Source organism: Musa acuminata, chromosome BXJ1-5, assembly GCF_036884655.1.
Source record: "Musa acuminata AAA Group cultivar baxijiao chromosome BXJ1-5, Cavendish_Baxijiao_AAA, whole genome shotgun sequence".
Classification (NCBI taxonomy): domain Eukaryota; kingdom Viridiplantae; phylum Streptophyta; class Magnoliopsida; order Zingiberales; family Musaceae; genus Musa; species Musa acuminata.
Window position 1 is genome coordinate 18,865,991 of NC_088331.1, and position 17,488 is coordinate 18,883,478.

Below are 17,488 nucleotides of genomic sequence, written 5' to 3' on the forward strand. Positions count from 1 at the left end.
TTAGATTGTTTAAAAATTTTAAAATAGGCTTTATAATATTTTTTATTATGATGGCTAAAATATTATAATAAACTAATTTTTATTCTTATTTAATTGATTTTATACTTAAATTATTATAAATACTTATCTGAATCCTAATATGATATATCAAAAAGTTTCTACTGTGTCTTGATTTTATTGGACTCATACATAATGCTTTTAAGTAGATTTTATAGTAATTTTATTGTGATGAACAAAATATTATAACCAGCAAAAAAAAAAAAAAGGTCAAAACACTTTGATGGACAGAAAAAATATACTCATTTTTTGAGTAATTGTTTGAGTATTTTTAGAATAGGATGTATTACTTAGGATAACAGAAACGATGTTTTAGAAAAATGGGGGTCTCGGAAAATCTCATATATATAAAATCTTAATTTTTCTTAGCCGTAAGTGATTGCACCTGAGCAAGTTTGCATCAAGGTTGCTTTGAGATGCGTGCCAGGGCGCAGTGTGGCGGCTTGGGCCGCAACCTCGACGGCCAGCCGGTGCCGGAGAGTGGGAAGAGTAAATAAATGGCCTCCCACGCCCGCCAAATATTGTCCTCCTCGACCTCTTTCGCCGCGTTCCCCGACTCCTCTCGACTTGTGTCTCTCTCTTTTTCTCTTTCTCTCTAGGGTTTTCTTGCCTCCACCGCTTCCCTGTGCGACTGGGATCCGCCGCTCGCAATGGTGGCTTCGTGCTCGAGGCCCTGGATTTTCGCCGGAGGCGCTGCGAAAGCATCGGATCCGAGTGGAATGTTGCCTCGATTTCCGGCGGTGACGAAGCGTTCTTTGTCACTTGATCGGGGCGCTGTTGCTTGGAGGGACCTGGCTCTAGGCTGTAGGTCCGATCGGCATTCCGGGAATGGATCCGCCGACGAGACCTCCGGCGGCGCGGAGGAAAATGAGCGGTTCGTCGGATGGTTTCGGCAGGCCTGGCCTTACATAAGAGGTCACAGGGGAAGCACGTTCGTGGTGGTGATATCGGGGGAGGTCGTGGACAGCTCTCACTTGGATAGCATTCTTCAGGTACTCGGTGGTTCTTTTTCTTCTTGATGTCCTCTTTTTGATTTCTTTTTGATGACTAACTTTGGGATGAATGAGAATTTTTTTCGTGAAATTTCTCAAAGCACTTATTTCAGTATCACAGCCTAAGCAATTGGATGCTTAGTTGTTATAGTTTTCATAGTGAACTTGATTTCTTTTTCTGTATATTGAATTTTTAAGATTAATTTAGTGAGATCAGGTAGCAGATACCTTAACAAATCTCAACCTGATTGGATTATTGAATGATCTATTATCTTGCTATTTACGTTTTCTTGATAATTATGGAATGCTTAGTTTTTGAATGCTTTAGAAGCGTTAGGCCCAGTAAAGCATGCAGCATTGCATGCCAGTTACATGAGGTAAGAGTAAGTTGGCATTAATAGAAGAAAAAATTTCAACGTGTATTGTATTGGTCTTATTCTGTTTCTTTTACTGTTCATGATCAGTACATTATAATCCTATGCTTCTGTTGCAGGATATTTCACTCCTTCATGGTCTTGGGATCAAATTTGTCCTTGTTCCTGGAACCCATTGCCAGATTGATAAGCTCTTGACAGAAAGAGGTAGGACACTTCTACAATTTTTTTTACACAGATTTTAGTTGGTCTTATTTCTATGGATTGGCTTTAACTCTTTTGATGATCCTTGTTCCTTTGGTTTCTTATGACACCACTATCTCTTCCTTTATGCATATACATAATGTGAGATTTATCTCTTTCTTTACTTAATACATGTTCCTTTTCAAACACTGTTAATGGTCTTCTATCACATAATATTACAACTATTTATTCAAAATTTCCAGCTCTGGCTCAATCTTTTGTTTTGCTAGCAAACTCCATTGCAAGTAGGGTGGATGATTTATTGCATGAATTGGATTTTTTTTTTTGTTTCTTCTGATAGAAATTTAGAGCTAGGGACCTTGCCCACTATGACAACGGCTATTTGCCCAGAGAGTTTGTTATACATGATTAAATGTTTTTTGTGCTTGCTTCCTCAGAAATTATATGATAAAATATTTTGAAATGTGTCCAAATATGACAATATCCTCAATCAAAATTTAACTTATTGACAACACACCAGATACAATAACTGATTATGATCATATGGTCTTATGTTGTACAAGTTGAATATGTGCATGTGCACCTGACTTGGATAACTTGAGTTTCAGATATGTGCATGTTTTACTTAGGACATTATATCTATGCTTAGATGGATAACCTTTTCTATCTATGCCTAGATTGTCATGCATATTTTGACTTCTTATTTTAGGAAGCAAGGGCAGGTATGTTGGTCGATATCGAATTACTGATACCAAGTCACTAGAGGCTGCAATGGAAGCAGCTGGAAGAATTCGACTGATAATAGAAGCAAAACTTTCTCCGGGACCACCTATATTAAGTCTCCGCCGACATGGTGATAATGATCGTTGGCATGAACTTGGCGTTAGTGTGGCAAGTGGTAACTTCCTTGCAGCTAAGGTATTTTTGCATGAAAAAATTTAAAGTGGTTTCTTATCTTTCATCTGTTGTTCCATTATTGAGCACAAAAACAATATTTGATATTAATAGATAAGGTTCGCTATACCGTACCGTACCGGTATTTCGACTCGGGCTCGGTACGGTACCAGTGTACCAGGCGGTACATCAGGGCGTATCGAGCGGTACACCCTGGTGTACCGAACAATTTTTTATTTTTTTTCATATTGTAGCAGTACTACAGTATAGTACTATAGCATTGTAGCGGTACCGGACGATCCACGTACCGATAACCTGTCGGACCGGTACGTACCGCCCGGTACGGGCGGTACGCTTCGGTATGACAGACCTTAAGAAACAATGCACTAAATAGAAGAAACTTAAGAAATGTCAGGAAAATTTAATTTGAGAATGTAAAGATAAAACACAAATCATTTGAGCCAAAGAGTGGATGTTCATTTTTCTTCTGTAAGGTAACTAGGAGATGCTGTTAAGATATCTTTGTAAGCAAGCAATTTAACTACAAAAGTTAGAAGTATCTGAGTAACGAAGCTGTTCAACTCATAGTTATATGGTTTTTCAATGTTGATTTATCCTTATTATTTGGAGAAAGACATATAATGATAGCAAAATGGAGAAGATAGGAGCATGAAGCCACCAAGGCCTTATGACTAATATAATAAAAAAATTCATACACAATGGGTTCAAAGATATTCCCTTGCTTTAAGCTTATTTATGAAGATATGTGAGTGTTAGTCCCTTAAGTTGGCATATGGACCTCGAAGTTGATAAGCTGTATGGGTCAACCTCCATTTCAAAACAGTTGGACTGCCAGAAACCCAATTATTTAATTAAACAAAGGCACTTGGGTACTTAACTATATTATAATGTTCTCTATTAAGAATAAAAGTTCACTGAATATGTTGAGTTACTTGAATCCATGAAGCTATGTTCAGTTTTTTGCTTTATTCTTTTTGAAACAATATCATCTTTTCCAAATTACAATATGAGTAGCTTTGGTAGACCTAGTGCCATGAGGTTAAGAATAAAAGGAAGTGAGACTCAGTATTCAAAAGACAGGATATATTCCTCTCTTTTAAGAGAATTAGCGGGTAGTATAGAAGGTACCTCTCTTGCCTAATTCTAGAGGGACAATGAGTTCTATATAGGTTGACTAGGTGGCTGGGATACTTCTTGGCATAGATGAGTTCTGAGGTCAGAATGTCACGAACGGTCGTCGCGTACCCATAACGACTTTGTTCAATGAATCGTTCGTCGTTTTTGCATACTTGTACAGATGCTTAGCAGCATGTTTTGCCTTGGTTTTGTATGTTTTTGCTTGTAAAAATGTAAGCTCGAACAATTTGCAGTGCTGCAGTGCGACCGCTCGCCACGCTAGGCAAAATTACCCTAAAATGGCTTCGTTTTCACGAGCCATGACCTGTTTTTTACAGACCATAGTTGTATGCGAAACGTCAGCCTTCTCAGCACTTTGGAACCCTTCGGGTGGCACTAGGGGGCATGGGGCTTCGCGGTAGTGTCGGGCGTTGAACACTCTTCACAAGTTCGTATATTAACTTGATGGGAACTTGCCTTTGTGCTCGACACCCAGTGAGCAGTTGTTTGCGGACTTGCAATTGTTCGTTCAACCTTCTAAAGTCTTTGTTTTCTCCTTCTTCTCTTTTCTCTCTTGCACTCAAGGTGCTTGCTGAATTGCTTGTAAAGCTTCCTCTTCGCGAGACGTCGTGACTTGTCCGTCGCTCATTTTCAAATTAATCAACTTGCTATTTTACAGGTCCTTCGGGACCTACACGAGGTTATAACTAGGTTGACCCTTTGCGGATGCATATATCGCAAGGACGCCTCATGGCTTAGGTAATCCCAGCTAAGTCCGAGAAGTTGGCGCAAGGGTGTTTCACGACTTAGGCAACTTCAGCTAAGTCCGTGACAATTACCGCAAGGGTGCCTCACGTCTTAGGTAATTCCAACTAAGTCCGTGACAGTGTGGTATTAGAGCGGGCAAGCAATTTGAGCAAGCAGCGAAGAAACTTTGCAATCTCGCCATAGCAAAGCATCGTGGTGAATCAAGCAAGACGGGGCAAGCTGGACCATTGCCCCAAGTAGTCGCAAGTGGGCTGTAAGTGCAAACTTGCTCTCATGCTGTTGGAGCCGCTCAAGAGGAGTGCGACAACGAACATGATGAGCGAGAAGTTGGCTACTCTCTGCGAGTGGAGGAGGTGTAATCTGAAGCGCCAACCGAGAAAAAGAGCCACAAAAAGAGACTCACTGCGGCAGAAACCCGCCTGGATGTTCTTAAAGTGAGCTTGGAGGAACTTTACTAAGGCCAACAAAGGCTTCTTGGGGTAGAGAGCTTAGAAAAAGAAGCTGAATCTCGAATCGACAAGGTTGAGTCCCTAGTCGATCGACTGACGGAAGACACCAAAGACTCCGTGCAACATCTACACGAAGTCGTGGCAGAACTCACTTATAGAGTGATATTGCTCACAAGGGCACTAAATACGGGAGAGAGCAACACCCGCGTCGCGTTGTCACAAAACTTGAGGGCACCTGAGCATCATTGCTATGGGGGTGCCAGGGACGTAAAGGAGCTCGAGAATTTCTTTTTTGACATAGAGCAATATTTTCGAGCTATAAGGCTCGATTATGAAGATACCAAAGTTTCAATAGCAACAATGTATTTGAATGGGGATGCAAAACTTTAGTGGCGAACCTGTTAGGAGGAGATCCAACAAGGTCAGTGTCGAGTGGACACATGGGAGGACTTGAAGCAGGAGTTGAGAACTTAGTTCTTACCCGAGAACACAGAGTTCATTGCTAGGAGGAAGCTGAGACAACTTTGCCAAAGCCATAGGCACAACAGAAATTGCATCGAAGGAATATCACCGATGTGATCGGGGCGATTGTAGCCACGGAAAGGCTCACTAACTTTGTTTCCTTGGAGGACTCGGGGAAAAAGAAATAATCTTTAGGAAATTGCCCACCGAAATATTCTCAAGTGAAGGAGTGCGGGGGCGAACAGAGGAAGAAGAGTTCCCACAAAGGGCCAAGCTTAAAAGGCAAGCCCCCAAAACCTGGCAGATGTTTTTTGTGCAGAGGATCGCACATGGTTAGGGAGTGCCCATAGAAATAAGCACTCAACACTTTAATAGCTTCAATCCAACCCCCCAAATCAGACAAGGGCAAGGCCGTCGCTCTTAGTTCGAGTAGTTCGGAATCCAGCAGTGACGATGAGGAGTCGCAAGGACCCCGGATGAGAGCAATGCGTTTGTTGAATGCTTTGTGGGGTCAAGTGGGGGAGAACATGAAGGTAAATGATAGAACTCCAGAGGAATTCTATGTAGATTGATCTTTGAGGGAGATCACTCCTTAGAACGCTATAGGGGTTTCACCCTCCTAGAAGTCGGCCAAATGACTGCAATTGTTGATAGATCTTATTCTCAAAGAGATGGAAGCTACATGCTTATATAAGGCTCCAAACCCTAGCCCTAGGGGCTGCTTCTTAAGTGAGTTACCCCTTTTGCCCTCAACCTAACCAACCAACCCAGTAAAAGGGGGCGACGGTTAGGAAGCCCAAAGGCTCAAATATAAACCCTAGCCACTCTTCTTTATAGGATAGAGGTGGCTAGGTGGGGTTTATTACAATCTCATAGGGTTTTATTAGCTGCTTCTTGGTTGAGTAGGACCTAACCTTGCTAGGGTCCTATCAAGCTTGCCCTCTCCAAATCAGCCTTGTCCTCAAGGCTGATGTTCTATGAACTCAGGGAATCGGGTCTTCAGCTCCTCATGTGATTCCTATGTGGCGTCTTCAAGTGGTAAATTATTCCAATGCACTAGTACTTCAATAGAGGGACGTCGGCGACACATCACAATTCTACGACCGAGGATGGCTTGTGGTTGGGCTTGAATATCTCTATCATTAGTGGTGTTGGGCAGTTGGATCTGAGGTGACTCGTGTTCTCCCAACTTGGGCTTCAAGCATGACACGTGGAAGACAGGGTGAATTTTGGCATCCTCAAGCAATTTAAGTCTGTACGCCACGACTCTAATACGCTCTGTGATCTGATAGGGCCCATAAAAACATGGGGATAGCTTCATGGAGGCTCGTATGTCGATGGAGAGTTACTTGTATAGTTGTAGGCGAAGATAAACCCAATCTTCTACTGAAAATTCTCTTTCACTTCTGCGTGTGTCGACTTGCTGCTTCATTCTGGCTTGAGCGATAGAGAGATTATCCTTTAGCAGCTATAGGAGTTTGTCCCTGTCAATCAATTCTTGGTCGACCTAATCTACCTTGGCCGAGCCAATTACATACTTTGGAATCACAAGGGTCGGTCGACCATACAGTACTTCATAACGGGCACATTTTGTAGATGAATGATATGTAGTATTATACCACCATTCAGCCTAGGGAAGCCATTTCGCCCACTCCTTTGGTCGGCCATTGGCGAAACACCGAAGGTACGTCTCTAAACACCTGTTCACCACCTCTGTTTGGCTGTCAGTTTGTGGATGATATGTTGTACTCATCTTGAGTTTGATGCCCTGTAACTGAAATAACTCGGTCCAAAATTTACTGGTGGAGATCCTGTCATGATCACTTACAATGGACCTTGGCATCCCATGCATTTTAACAATATTTTCTATGAAAATTTGGGCAATGCTAGTAGTAGTGTAGGGATTTTGCACAGCACAAAGATGAGCATATTTCGTAAGTCGATCAACCACTACGAGAATTATGCTTTTACCTTTGGAAGGTGGCAGCCCTTTGATGAAGTCCATGGAGATGTTAGTCCACATCGAGTCTGGTATGAATAGTGGTTATAGCTTCCCTGGACTTGCCACTATTTCACCCTTGTGCTGTTGACACACATCACAATGTGCCACATATTCAAAAATAATTTTTTTCATCCCTCTCAAATAAAAATTTTGCTTCACTCTTTTGTAGGTTCTCAGGAATCCGAAGTGCCCTACTGAAGGTGTGGAGTGCATTTCATGCAGGATGATTTTGATGAAAGGGGAGTCGGGTATAAGCACAATGCGACCTTTGTAGCTTAGATCCCTCGAATCCCAAGTGTAGCAGTGGGTTATTGCACTTGGATCCTCCTCCAATTTTTTTATGATATTGCTGATCTTTGGATCCTTCTTCCATTCTTCCCTAATGTCCTTGAGGAAGCTGGTGGTAGGAAGGGAGATGACTAAAAATTTAGCTTGCTTAGGTAGTCGTTAGAGTGCATCTGCAACAACGTTTTCTTTCCCCTTTTTGTAAATAATTTCATAATAAAATCCTAGAAGTTCAGTTACCCATTTCTGCTGTTCAAGGGATGATATCTTCTACTCCAAAAAGTAATTGAGACTTCTATGGTCAGTTTTAATTTGAAATCGCTCGCCGATCAAGTAGGGTCTCCACCTAGTTACTGCGTACACAATGGCGAGCATCTCCTTATCATATATTAACATGTTTTGATGGGAGGGAGACAATGCCTTGTTGGTGTATGCGAGTGGTCGACCCTCTTGCATGAGAACGACTCCAATTCCGACTCCAGATGCGTCGGCCTCAATGATGAAGGGTCGGTTAAAATATAGTAGCGCTAGCACTGGCATCGTCGTCATGGCTGCTTTAAGTTTGTCGAAGGCTGCGGAGGCTTTGTCCGACTATTGGAAAGCGTCTTTTTTCAGTAAAGAAGTGAGGGGTGCACTGATCTTCCTATAGTCCTTGACAAATTTTCGGTAGTAGCCCGTTAGTCCAAGGAACCCGCGTAGTAATTTCACGTTTGTAGGTTTCGGCCAGCCTTGCATTGCTTCAATTTTTGTTGGGTTTACCGCCACTCCTTCTGATATTATGTGCCCAAGGTACTCTACTTTTTGCTGGAGAAAGCTGCATTTTGGCTGTTTAACAGAAAGTGTATTCTCTCGAAGGATCGTCAAAACAACCCGTAAATGCTGAAAGTGAGTCTCAAGAGAAGGGCTGTAAATGAGAATATCATCGAAAAATACCAGCACAAATTTACGAAGAAAGCTCCGAAAAGTATCGTTCATGAGACTTTGGAAGGTTGAACGAGCATTAGTGAGTCCAAAAGGCATTACTAAGAATTCATAATGGCCGTCATGTGTGCGGAATGTAGTTTTTAGAATGTCGTCTTCACATACCCGAATTTGGTGGTAACCAGATCGGAGGTCCAATTTCGTGAAGACTCCTCGAGCTCCTTTTAACTCATCAAGAAGTTCATCCATCACTGGTATTGAGTACTTGTCCTTGACGGTGATGCCATTTAAAGCTCGGTAGTCGATGCACATCCGCCAAGTTCCGTCTTTCTTGCGTACAAGTAGTACCGATGAGGAATAGGGGCTGCAACTTGGTTGAATCACCCCTGTTTCAAGCATCTCCTTTACAATCTTTTCAATTTCATCCTTCTGGAGGTGAGGATAACGGTATGGCCGAGTGTTCGCTGGTGATTTGCCCGGAAGGATTGGAATCCGATGGTTATGTTGCCGAGTAGGAGGAAGACCGTGCGGCTCAACAAAAATGTCGGCAAATTCAGCAAGCAATTGGACGAGATTTTGATCTTCAATTTCTATTTTCTTCCCCTTTGGTTGCTGTTGGAGATGTATCAAAAAGCCACCATTTACCTTGTGTAAAACTTTCTCCATTCGTTGGGTTAAAACGGTGGTTACGTTGCTTTCGCGCTTCCCGCGTAGGATGATCTGTTTGCCTTTGCAGTAGAATTTCATAATTAATTTGGAGAAGTTCTAAGAGACATCACCTGGCATAGTCAGCCATTCTATGCCAAGCACGGCCTCATAGTTATCAGTTTGTAGGAGGAAGAAGTCGGTGATAATTTCTTGGTCTTGCAGTAATAGTTTCACCTGCGGCATCTTTGGTCGCACTTTAGGATTCTGCTGTTGGCGACCTTTACATCGAACTTGCTGCAACCTTCGATGTGGAGCGCCATCCGAGCAGCAACCTTACTGTTTAAGAAGTTATTAGTGCTGCCCGTGTCGATGAGAACAATGATTGGTTGTTGTTTGATAAGGCCTCTAACTTTCATCGTTTGCGGGTTTGAGTAGCCGGCTAGCGCATGTACCATAAAGTCAGTCGGTTGTGGCTCTTCTTCCGCATCTTTTTCTTTATATTCAAGGCTCTCTTCTGGATGTTCAATGATCTCTTCTTCTACTGGTTCAATCACAAGAAGTCTCCCTTTCTTACAGCGATGCTCGCGGCTCCACGACTCGTCGTAATGCCAACATAACCCCTTCGCAGATCGCTCTCGAAGCTCTTCTCTTATCAACCTTTTTGGTCCAGGGGTGTTGGAATTAAACTTGTTTAAGTATCATAAAGAGATTCATTTCATCAAAAGAAAGGTTCATTGCATCAAGAGGAAGATTCATTATATCAAGAAGAAATATATTAAAAGTCTATGGAAGGATAAGTCAAATTGGTTATTGGTTTTTGAAAGGGTTTCTTGAAAGAGAATGATTCATCTTGAATACAATTAATGTAATGTATCTTTGAGGACTATATAAACCTCATATGTTGGGTTATGAAATAGATAGAGTTTCTGAATTTGTCAAGAGTTTTCTTGAGAGAAATATAGAAGATTGAAGCTTGTTCTACTCTTCCTCTGTTTGATATCTCTATCCCTTCTTCCTATCAAGATCAACATTTGGTATCAGAGCATAGGTTAAGCTATGACCTCTTCCTCAAGTACCATCCAACTCTAAATCCCCAGATTGACAAAAGAAAATTATGACATATGGTGCATCCAAATGAAGGTTCTTCTAGGCTCCCAAGATGTATGAGAGTTTGTAGAAGATAGATTTGTTGAACCAAGTCCAACAAAAGGAGCAATGAATGCAGAAGGAAGAAAACAACTCAAAGAAAGAAGGAAGAAGGAGAAAAATACTTTGTTCACGATCTATCAAGGGCTTGATGATACAATGTTCGAGATCATCGCTCCACCAAATACTTCAAAGGAGGCTTGGGAAATGCTTCAAAAAGCATTCGGTGGTGTTGATAAGGTAAAGAAACTTTGTCTACAAGTTTTACGAGCCGAGTTTGAAAAATTACAACAAGGTACTTCTGAAACTATTTCTGATTACTTATCAAAAATTATTTCTATTGTTCATCATATGAGACGAAATGGTGAACAAATAAATGATCAGAGTAATAGAAAAAATACTGAGATCTCTAGATCCAAAATTTGATTTTATTACTGTTGCGATTGAAGAATCTAAAGATTTGAAAAAAATGTCTTTAGAAAAACTTATGGGTTCCCTTCAAGTTAATGAATAAAGGATTACAAAAAGAGGAGAAGACAAAACTATGGAGCAAGCACTATAAACGAAGCTTACTCTTAAAAATAAAGGAGAATCAAATTCTTAAAGAGGAAGAGGACGAGGACAAAGAGGAAGAGGAGGCAGAAATCAGACCAATCAAGAATCTCTAAACAATGAAGGTGGTGGAGAAAATTCTAGCCAAACAGGCCGAGGTTATGGCCAAGGACGTGGCCGAGGCCGTGGATGTGGTAGAGATTATAAAAGGTCTGAAATTCAATGTTATGTTTGCAAAAGGTACGAACATTACTCTTATGAATGTTATTATAATCCTAACAATCAAGGTGATAAGGCAAATTTTGTTGAGGAAGAAAAGAATGAAAATCAAGTTTTATTGATGAGTTATGATCATTTGAAAGAGGATTAATCTATAACATGGTATCTAGATACAGGAGCCTCAAATCACATGTGTGACATCAAAGAGTTATTTTCAGAAATGGATACAAGTTATTTTGGGAACATTACATTTGGTGATTTGTCTCAAAGACCAGTAAAAGGCAAAGGTAAAATTCTCCTTGAACTTAATAATAGCAAAGAATTATGTATTTCAGATGTTTATTATGTTCCTGATATGAAAAATAATATTCTAAGCTTGGGACAATTACTTGAAAAAGGTTTTGATATTGAGATGAAAGATATGGCTCTCTCAATTCGTGACAAGAATAAAACATTGATATCATATGTGAAAATGACAAAGAATATAATGTTTCCTCTGCATTTAAGTATTTTTGATCAATCAAATTGTTTTAAAGTTGATATTGAGAATATTTTTACACTTTGGCATCTTAGATATGCTCACTTAAATTTTGAGGCTTTGAAACTTCTAGAGAAGTATAATATGGTGACAGGAATGCCAAAAATTGATCGCCCAACAAAATTATGTGAAGTATGTGTCATGAGTAAACAAGAAAGAAAGTATTTCAAAATGAGAAGAACAAAAAGAGCATGGCATCGACTTGATCTAGTGCACTTAGATGTTTGTGGCCCTATAAATCTAGTATCACTTGGAGGAAGCAGGTATTTTCTTACCTTCACTGATGATCATAGTGGCAAAACTTAGGTTTACGTGTTAAAAGAAAAGAAGTTATAAGTAAATTCAAAGAATTTAAGGATTTGGTTGAAAAACAAAGTTGTTGTAAGATTAAATGTTTAAGAACAGATAGGGGTGGTGAATATATATCAAATGAATTTGAAAGTTTTTGTAGAAATAATGTAATTCTACATCAATTCACCATGCCATATACACCTCAACAAAATGGTGTCTCAGAAAGAAAAAATAGGACTATCTTTAATATGGTCCGATGCATGTTAAAGGAAAGAAAAATTCCCAAAGAATTTTGGGGAGATGCTGTTGCTTGTGCAGTTTATTTGCTTAACAGGTTTCCGACAAAATGAATTGGTAATGTTACACCAGAAGAAGCATGGAGCTTACAAAACCAAGAGTTGATCATTTGAGGATTTTTGAAAGTGTTGCATTTGCCAAGATACCAGAAGAAAAGGGAACAAAATTGGAGGATAAAAGTCAAAAATGCATTTTACCAGGTTATCCACAAAATTCCAGTGGTTACAAACTCTACAATCCTATCACAAATAAAGTTGTGATGTCAAGAGATGTTGAGTTTGATGAACAACAGATTTGGAACTGGAAAAGTGATGAGCAACATAAGAAGGCTGTAGCTTCAGAAGAAGATGATATAATACAAGCAAGCACCGAAGTGGCTTTGCTAGAATCATCACCTAGATTGGCTAGGTCATATGAGTCAAAAGTCCAATTATAAGAAGGACAAGACCAATTTAGGAGCTATATGATATGACTCGAAGGATTGATACTAATAATGATGAACTTTTTTTATTTTGTCTTTTTGCAAGATATGATCCATTAATCTTCGAAGAAGCTTATAGAGATGAAAAATGGTGACAAGCTATGAATGAAGAGATTCATGCCATTAACAAAAATAATACATGGGAGCTTACTACACTTCCAGAAGACCACCAAGCTATCGGTTTTAAGTGGATCTACAAAACGAAAAGAAATGCAAAAGGAGAGGTGGAGAAATACAAGGTCAGATTAGTTGCAAAGGGATATAAACAACAATATGGGATTGATTATGAAGAAGTATTTGCACCAGTTGCTCGATTGGAGACAGTAAGATTACTTATCTCTCTAGTAGCTCAAATGAAATGGAAAATTTTACAAATGGATGTCAAATCAGCATTTCTTAATGGAGTTCTTGAAGAAGAGGTATATATTCAACAACTTCGAAAGAAACTTGGTATGTTAGATGGAACAAGTTTAAGGGAGGAGAATGTTGGAATCAAACTTGTTTAAGTGTCATAAAGAAGTCCATTTCATCAAAAGAAAGGTTCACTGCATCAAGAGGAAGATTCATTATATCAAGAAGAAATAGATTAAAAGTCTATGGAAGGATAAGTCAAATTGGTTATTGGTTATTGAAAGGGTTTCTTGAAAGAGAATGATTCATCTTGAATACAATTAATGTAATGTATCTTTGGGGACTATATAAACCCTATATGTTGGGTCATGAAATAAATAGAGTTTTTGAATTTGTAAAGAGTTTTCTTGAGAGAAATATAGAAGATTGAAGCTTGTCTACTCTTCCTCTGTTTGATAATTCTATCTCTTATTCCTATCAAGATCAACAAGGGGCTCGGTTGACAATAGGGGGAGCTGAGGGCTTCAATATTGCTGGTCGGGGAGCGACCATAGTCCTCCGGGCTTTATGGTTCAAGCGCTCCTCTTGAAGTCGTGCGAAAGAGATGACTGCCATAAGCGTATACGGTTGTCGCGCTTTAACTTCTCCTCGGATCTCCGGCTTCGAGCCCTCAATGAAGGTCCCCAATAGCTGTTTTTCTGATCAATCACGAGTTTGATTAGATAACCTTTCAAACCTGGTTTGGTACTCCTGAATGGTAGAGGTTTGTCGGATCTTTTCTAGTTGTCCGTCAATGTTCTCTTAATCGGTTGGTCCGAAGCGGATCAGTAGTCCTTCTTTGAATTGTTTCCATGAGAGGACTCCATGAGTGTGTTCAAACCGGTCAAACCACTGTATGACATCCCCTTCAAGATGTATAGCTGCAATTTCCACCATAGATGCGTCAGCAGTTTTGTGGTACCGAAAATATCGCTCCATGCACGAGATCCAACCAATCGGGTCTCCTTCTTCCCATCTAGGGAAGTCCACCCTCATGCGTGGATAGTAGAGATCAGTCATAGAGCCTCCCCTCTCTTGGAAGTCATCTCTTTGGGCTTGGTGTGATTGGTCAAAGCTCTCTCCTTGATGTGATTTCTTCGGACTTGGTGGTCGGCCCAAACTAAGTTCGGTAAAAGAGTCCGAATCTTATTCTCCATTCGCACCTCGAAGGCTTCGAATTTAGCATTGATTGCCTCCTCAGATGCCATAGTATATGCCTCCAAATCTGTAATGTTAAGATCTCTCTTTTGTTGTCGGGTTAAAGGCATGTATAGGTTGAGAGAAGTGGTGGTCGAAAGGATTGGTGGATGTAGGCTGTGGTTTAGGCTTGTTTTGTGGCTGTTTTGGGTGTAGTTTGAGGTTGTGGTTTAGTGGAGTTTTAGGGCTGTGATGGTAGTGGATGAAGGTGAAAAAAAGTTTTAGATCTGTGGTAGATGGCAGCAAAGGTTTGATAGAAATCAGTGGAAGTTGTTGCAGATATGTGTTGTCTTGTAAGAGCAGAATTGTCGTCGAAGAAACAACAGTTTCTCGACGAAATTTCCAGCAAAAACCGAGAGATTTGAGGAGGGAATTTGACAGCAAAATCTCGGTTTAGATTACAGCAATGATGACTAATTTAATCAAGAAAATTTCAGCAGTATAACAGCAAGGAAATTGGTGCAAGTTGTGATAGCAGAATTCTCGTCGAAAAATTCTAGCGGTTTGCGACGAAAGTTTGCAGCAACACAAGAATGTTTTTAGAGATGAATTCCTCAATAGATCAATCTTAGATGGAAGCCAAGATGATCTATGAAGCGTATAAGAAATTTCGTTCAAAAAAGATTGCAAATAGATTCGGTTAAAGGCAACAATATGCGGCTGAAATTTTCTATAGCAATCCTTCGTTCGCAAAGATGGTAACTTTTGCGACGAAAGGAATTCGCAGCACGGGATAGATAAGAAGACTTCTTCTTGGTATTTTGAATGGAAAATTGTAGTTGTAAAATGTATTAGTGATAAGAGAATACCAGATCTTTGATGCAATTGGAGGTGACGTCAGTAGATTGATTTGATCTACGACATAAGATGATGGTGGAGATGGCGACGTCAAGAGCAATTGTTGGAATTGCTTGGCCGGTGGTGGGTGACAGGGATGGCAGCAAAAGCAGCAAGATCGCTGCTCTGATACCAGATAATAGAACCCCAGAGGAATTCTATGTAGATTAATATTTGAGGGAGATCACTCCTTGGAACGCTATAGGGGTTCCACCCTCCTAGAAGTCGGCCAAATGGCTGCAATTGTAGATATATCTTATTCTCAAAGAGATGGAAGCTTCATGCTTATATAAGGCTCCAAACCCTAGCCCTAGGGGCTGCTTCCTAAGTGAGTTAACCCTTTTGCCCTCAGCCCTAACCAACCAGCCCAGTAAAAGGGGGCGGCGACTAGGAAGCCCAAAGGCCCAAATATAAACCCTAGCCACTCTTCTTTATAGGATAGAGGCGGCTAGGTGGGGTTTATTACAATCTCATAGGGTTTTATTAGCTGTTTCTTGGTTGAGTAAGACCCAACCCTGCTAGGGTCCTATTAGTAAAGCCACAGAAAGCAGGGAGCAACGAGTTGATGTACGTGGACATCAAGCTCAATAGCCAAACAACCTATGCAATGGCGGACATGGGTACTACCTACAACTTTATTGCCGATCGAGAAGCAAAGTGACTTGGGCTGATCTTGGAGAAGAACTCAAGTGGGATGAAGGCGGTGAACTCGGAAACCAAGCGAATCTCCGGGCTAGCAAAGGAAGTCCCCATCAAGAACGGAACATGAAGTATAAGCACAAACAAAGGTATACAATTTCGAATGATACCGCTCGGTATGGGCGGTACATATCGGTTTGATAGTAAATCGGTACGTGGACCACTTGCTACCGGACGGTATTACATATATATATAAAGGCGACGTCGCCTCGCCTGGGGAGAAGAGAGGCGACGTCGCACATTTTTTAATATAAATATAAATATATAAATAATAGATATATAAATAAAAGATTATATATATATATATATATATATATGTATGGAGTCGTTGCTCGTACAATAAAGGTCGTGGGAGAGCATTTCCTTAGATTTCATATAAAGCTTATCGGTAGTAGGGGGATTCAGATCAATACTCGTGGTAGTTGATCGATTTTCAAAATATGCAACGTTCATTGCTGCACCCCTACAATATTCAGTGATCGAGTCACGCACAATATTCCCGCATAATATCATTAGTGATCGAGACGCTTGGTTCCTGGGACGATTATGAACTGAGCTATTCAAATTGTTGGGGTCTAAGTTATACTTCTCTACAAGCCTCCACCCTCAGACGGATAGCCAAACTGAAAGAATAAACTCGTTCCTTGAGCAATATCTTCGGCACTACGTGAGTGCCAACCAACGAGATTGGATGAAGTTGTTGGACATAGCCCAATTCTTCTACAACTTGTAGCGGAGCTCTACGTCCAGTAAGAGCTCCTTCGAGATCATTATACGTCAACAACCGTCGACTCACACCTTGGCTATCGGTTATACTAGGACTAGTCCGTCAGCATATCACTTTACAAAAAAATAGCACCGAAATACAGATATTACGCGAGCTTACTTGGAGAAGGCATCCAAAAAGATGAAGTGGGCAGACTTGGGAAGGTGACCGCATGAGTTCAAAGTTGGTGATTTGATATTGGTGAAGCTCCAACCAACATCACTCCAGTTCTTTAGGCACAAAGTGCACAAAGGATTGGTGCGCAAGTATGAAGGGCCCTTCCCAATTATCACAAAGGATTGCTCGCTGAATTGCTTATAAAGCTTCCTCTTCATGAGATGTTGGGACTTGTCCGTCGCTCGTTTTCAAACTAATCATCTTGCTGTTTTACAGGTCCTTCGGGACCTTCACGAGGTTGTAATTAGACTGACCCTTTACGGACGCATATATCACAAGGGTGCCTCATGGCTTAGGCAATCTTAGCTAAGTTCGAGAAGTTGGCACAAGGGTGCTTCACGACTTAGGCAACTCCAGCTAAGTCCGTGATAATTGCCACAAAGGTGCCTCACAACTTAGGCAATTCTAGCTAAGTCCGTGACAGGAAGGTAAGGGGTTTCAATATCAAGGAAGCAAAAGGCAATTGCTTCAATTTTGTAACTGAGAAGATACAGTTTCTAAGTGAATGGTCATTTTTAAGCAGTGAGAGTCTCTTTAATATGAATTCTTTTTCTAATAAGCAGTTACAAAGTTCAAAGGTCTTTGCAATGGAAGGGATCACGAAGCCAGTTCATTCTTTGATATTTCACCTCTTTATGTTTGCTTTGCTTTTTTTTTTTTTCTGCTTGCTATTCTTTTCTGTTTCTTTCTCCTGATCCATCTTCT

At 40.5% G+C, this 17,488-nt stretch overlaps 1 protein-coding gene across 3 annotated transcripts in view; it reads left to right on the forward strand.

The window, feature by feature from the left end:
• Positions 1-430: 430 nt before the first annotated feature.
• LOC135674046 (probable amino-acid acetyltransferase NAGS2, chloroplastic) overlaps positions 431-17,488 on the forward strand; it is a 50,414-nt gene continuing 33,356 nt past the window's right edge. For 2 of the 3 annotated variants that reach the window (XM_065183457.1, XM_065183458.1), the window contains exons 1-3: positions 431-1,049; positions 1,543-1,630; positions 2,337-2,545. In XM_065183457.1, the coding sequence (XP_065039529.1) occupies positions 708-1,049; positions 1,543-1,630; positions 2,337-2,545 (639 nt within the window). In that variant the 5' untranslated portion in view covers positions 431-707. The remainder of the gene's footprint in view (positions 1,050-1,542; positions 1,631-2,336; positions 2,546-17,488) is intronic. The other variant, XM_065183459.1, reaches the window with a different exon arrangement.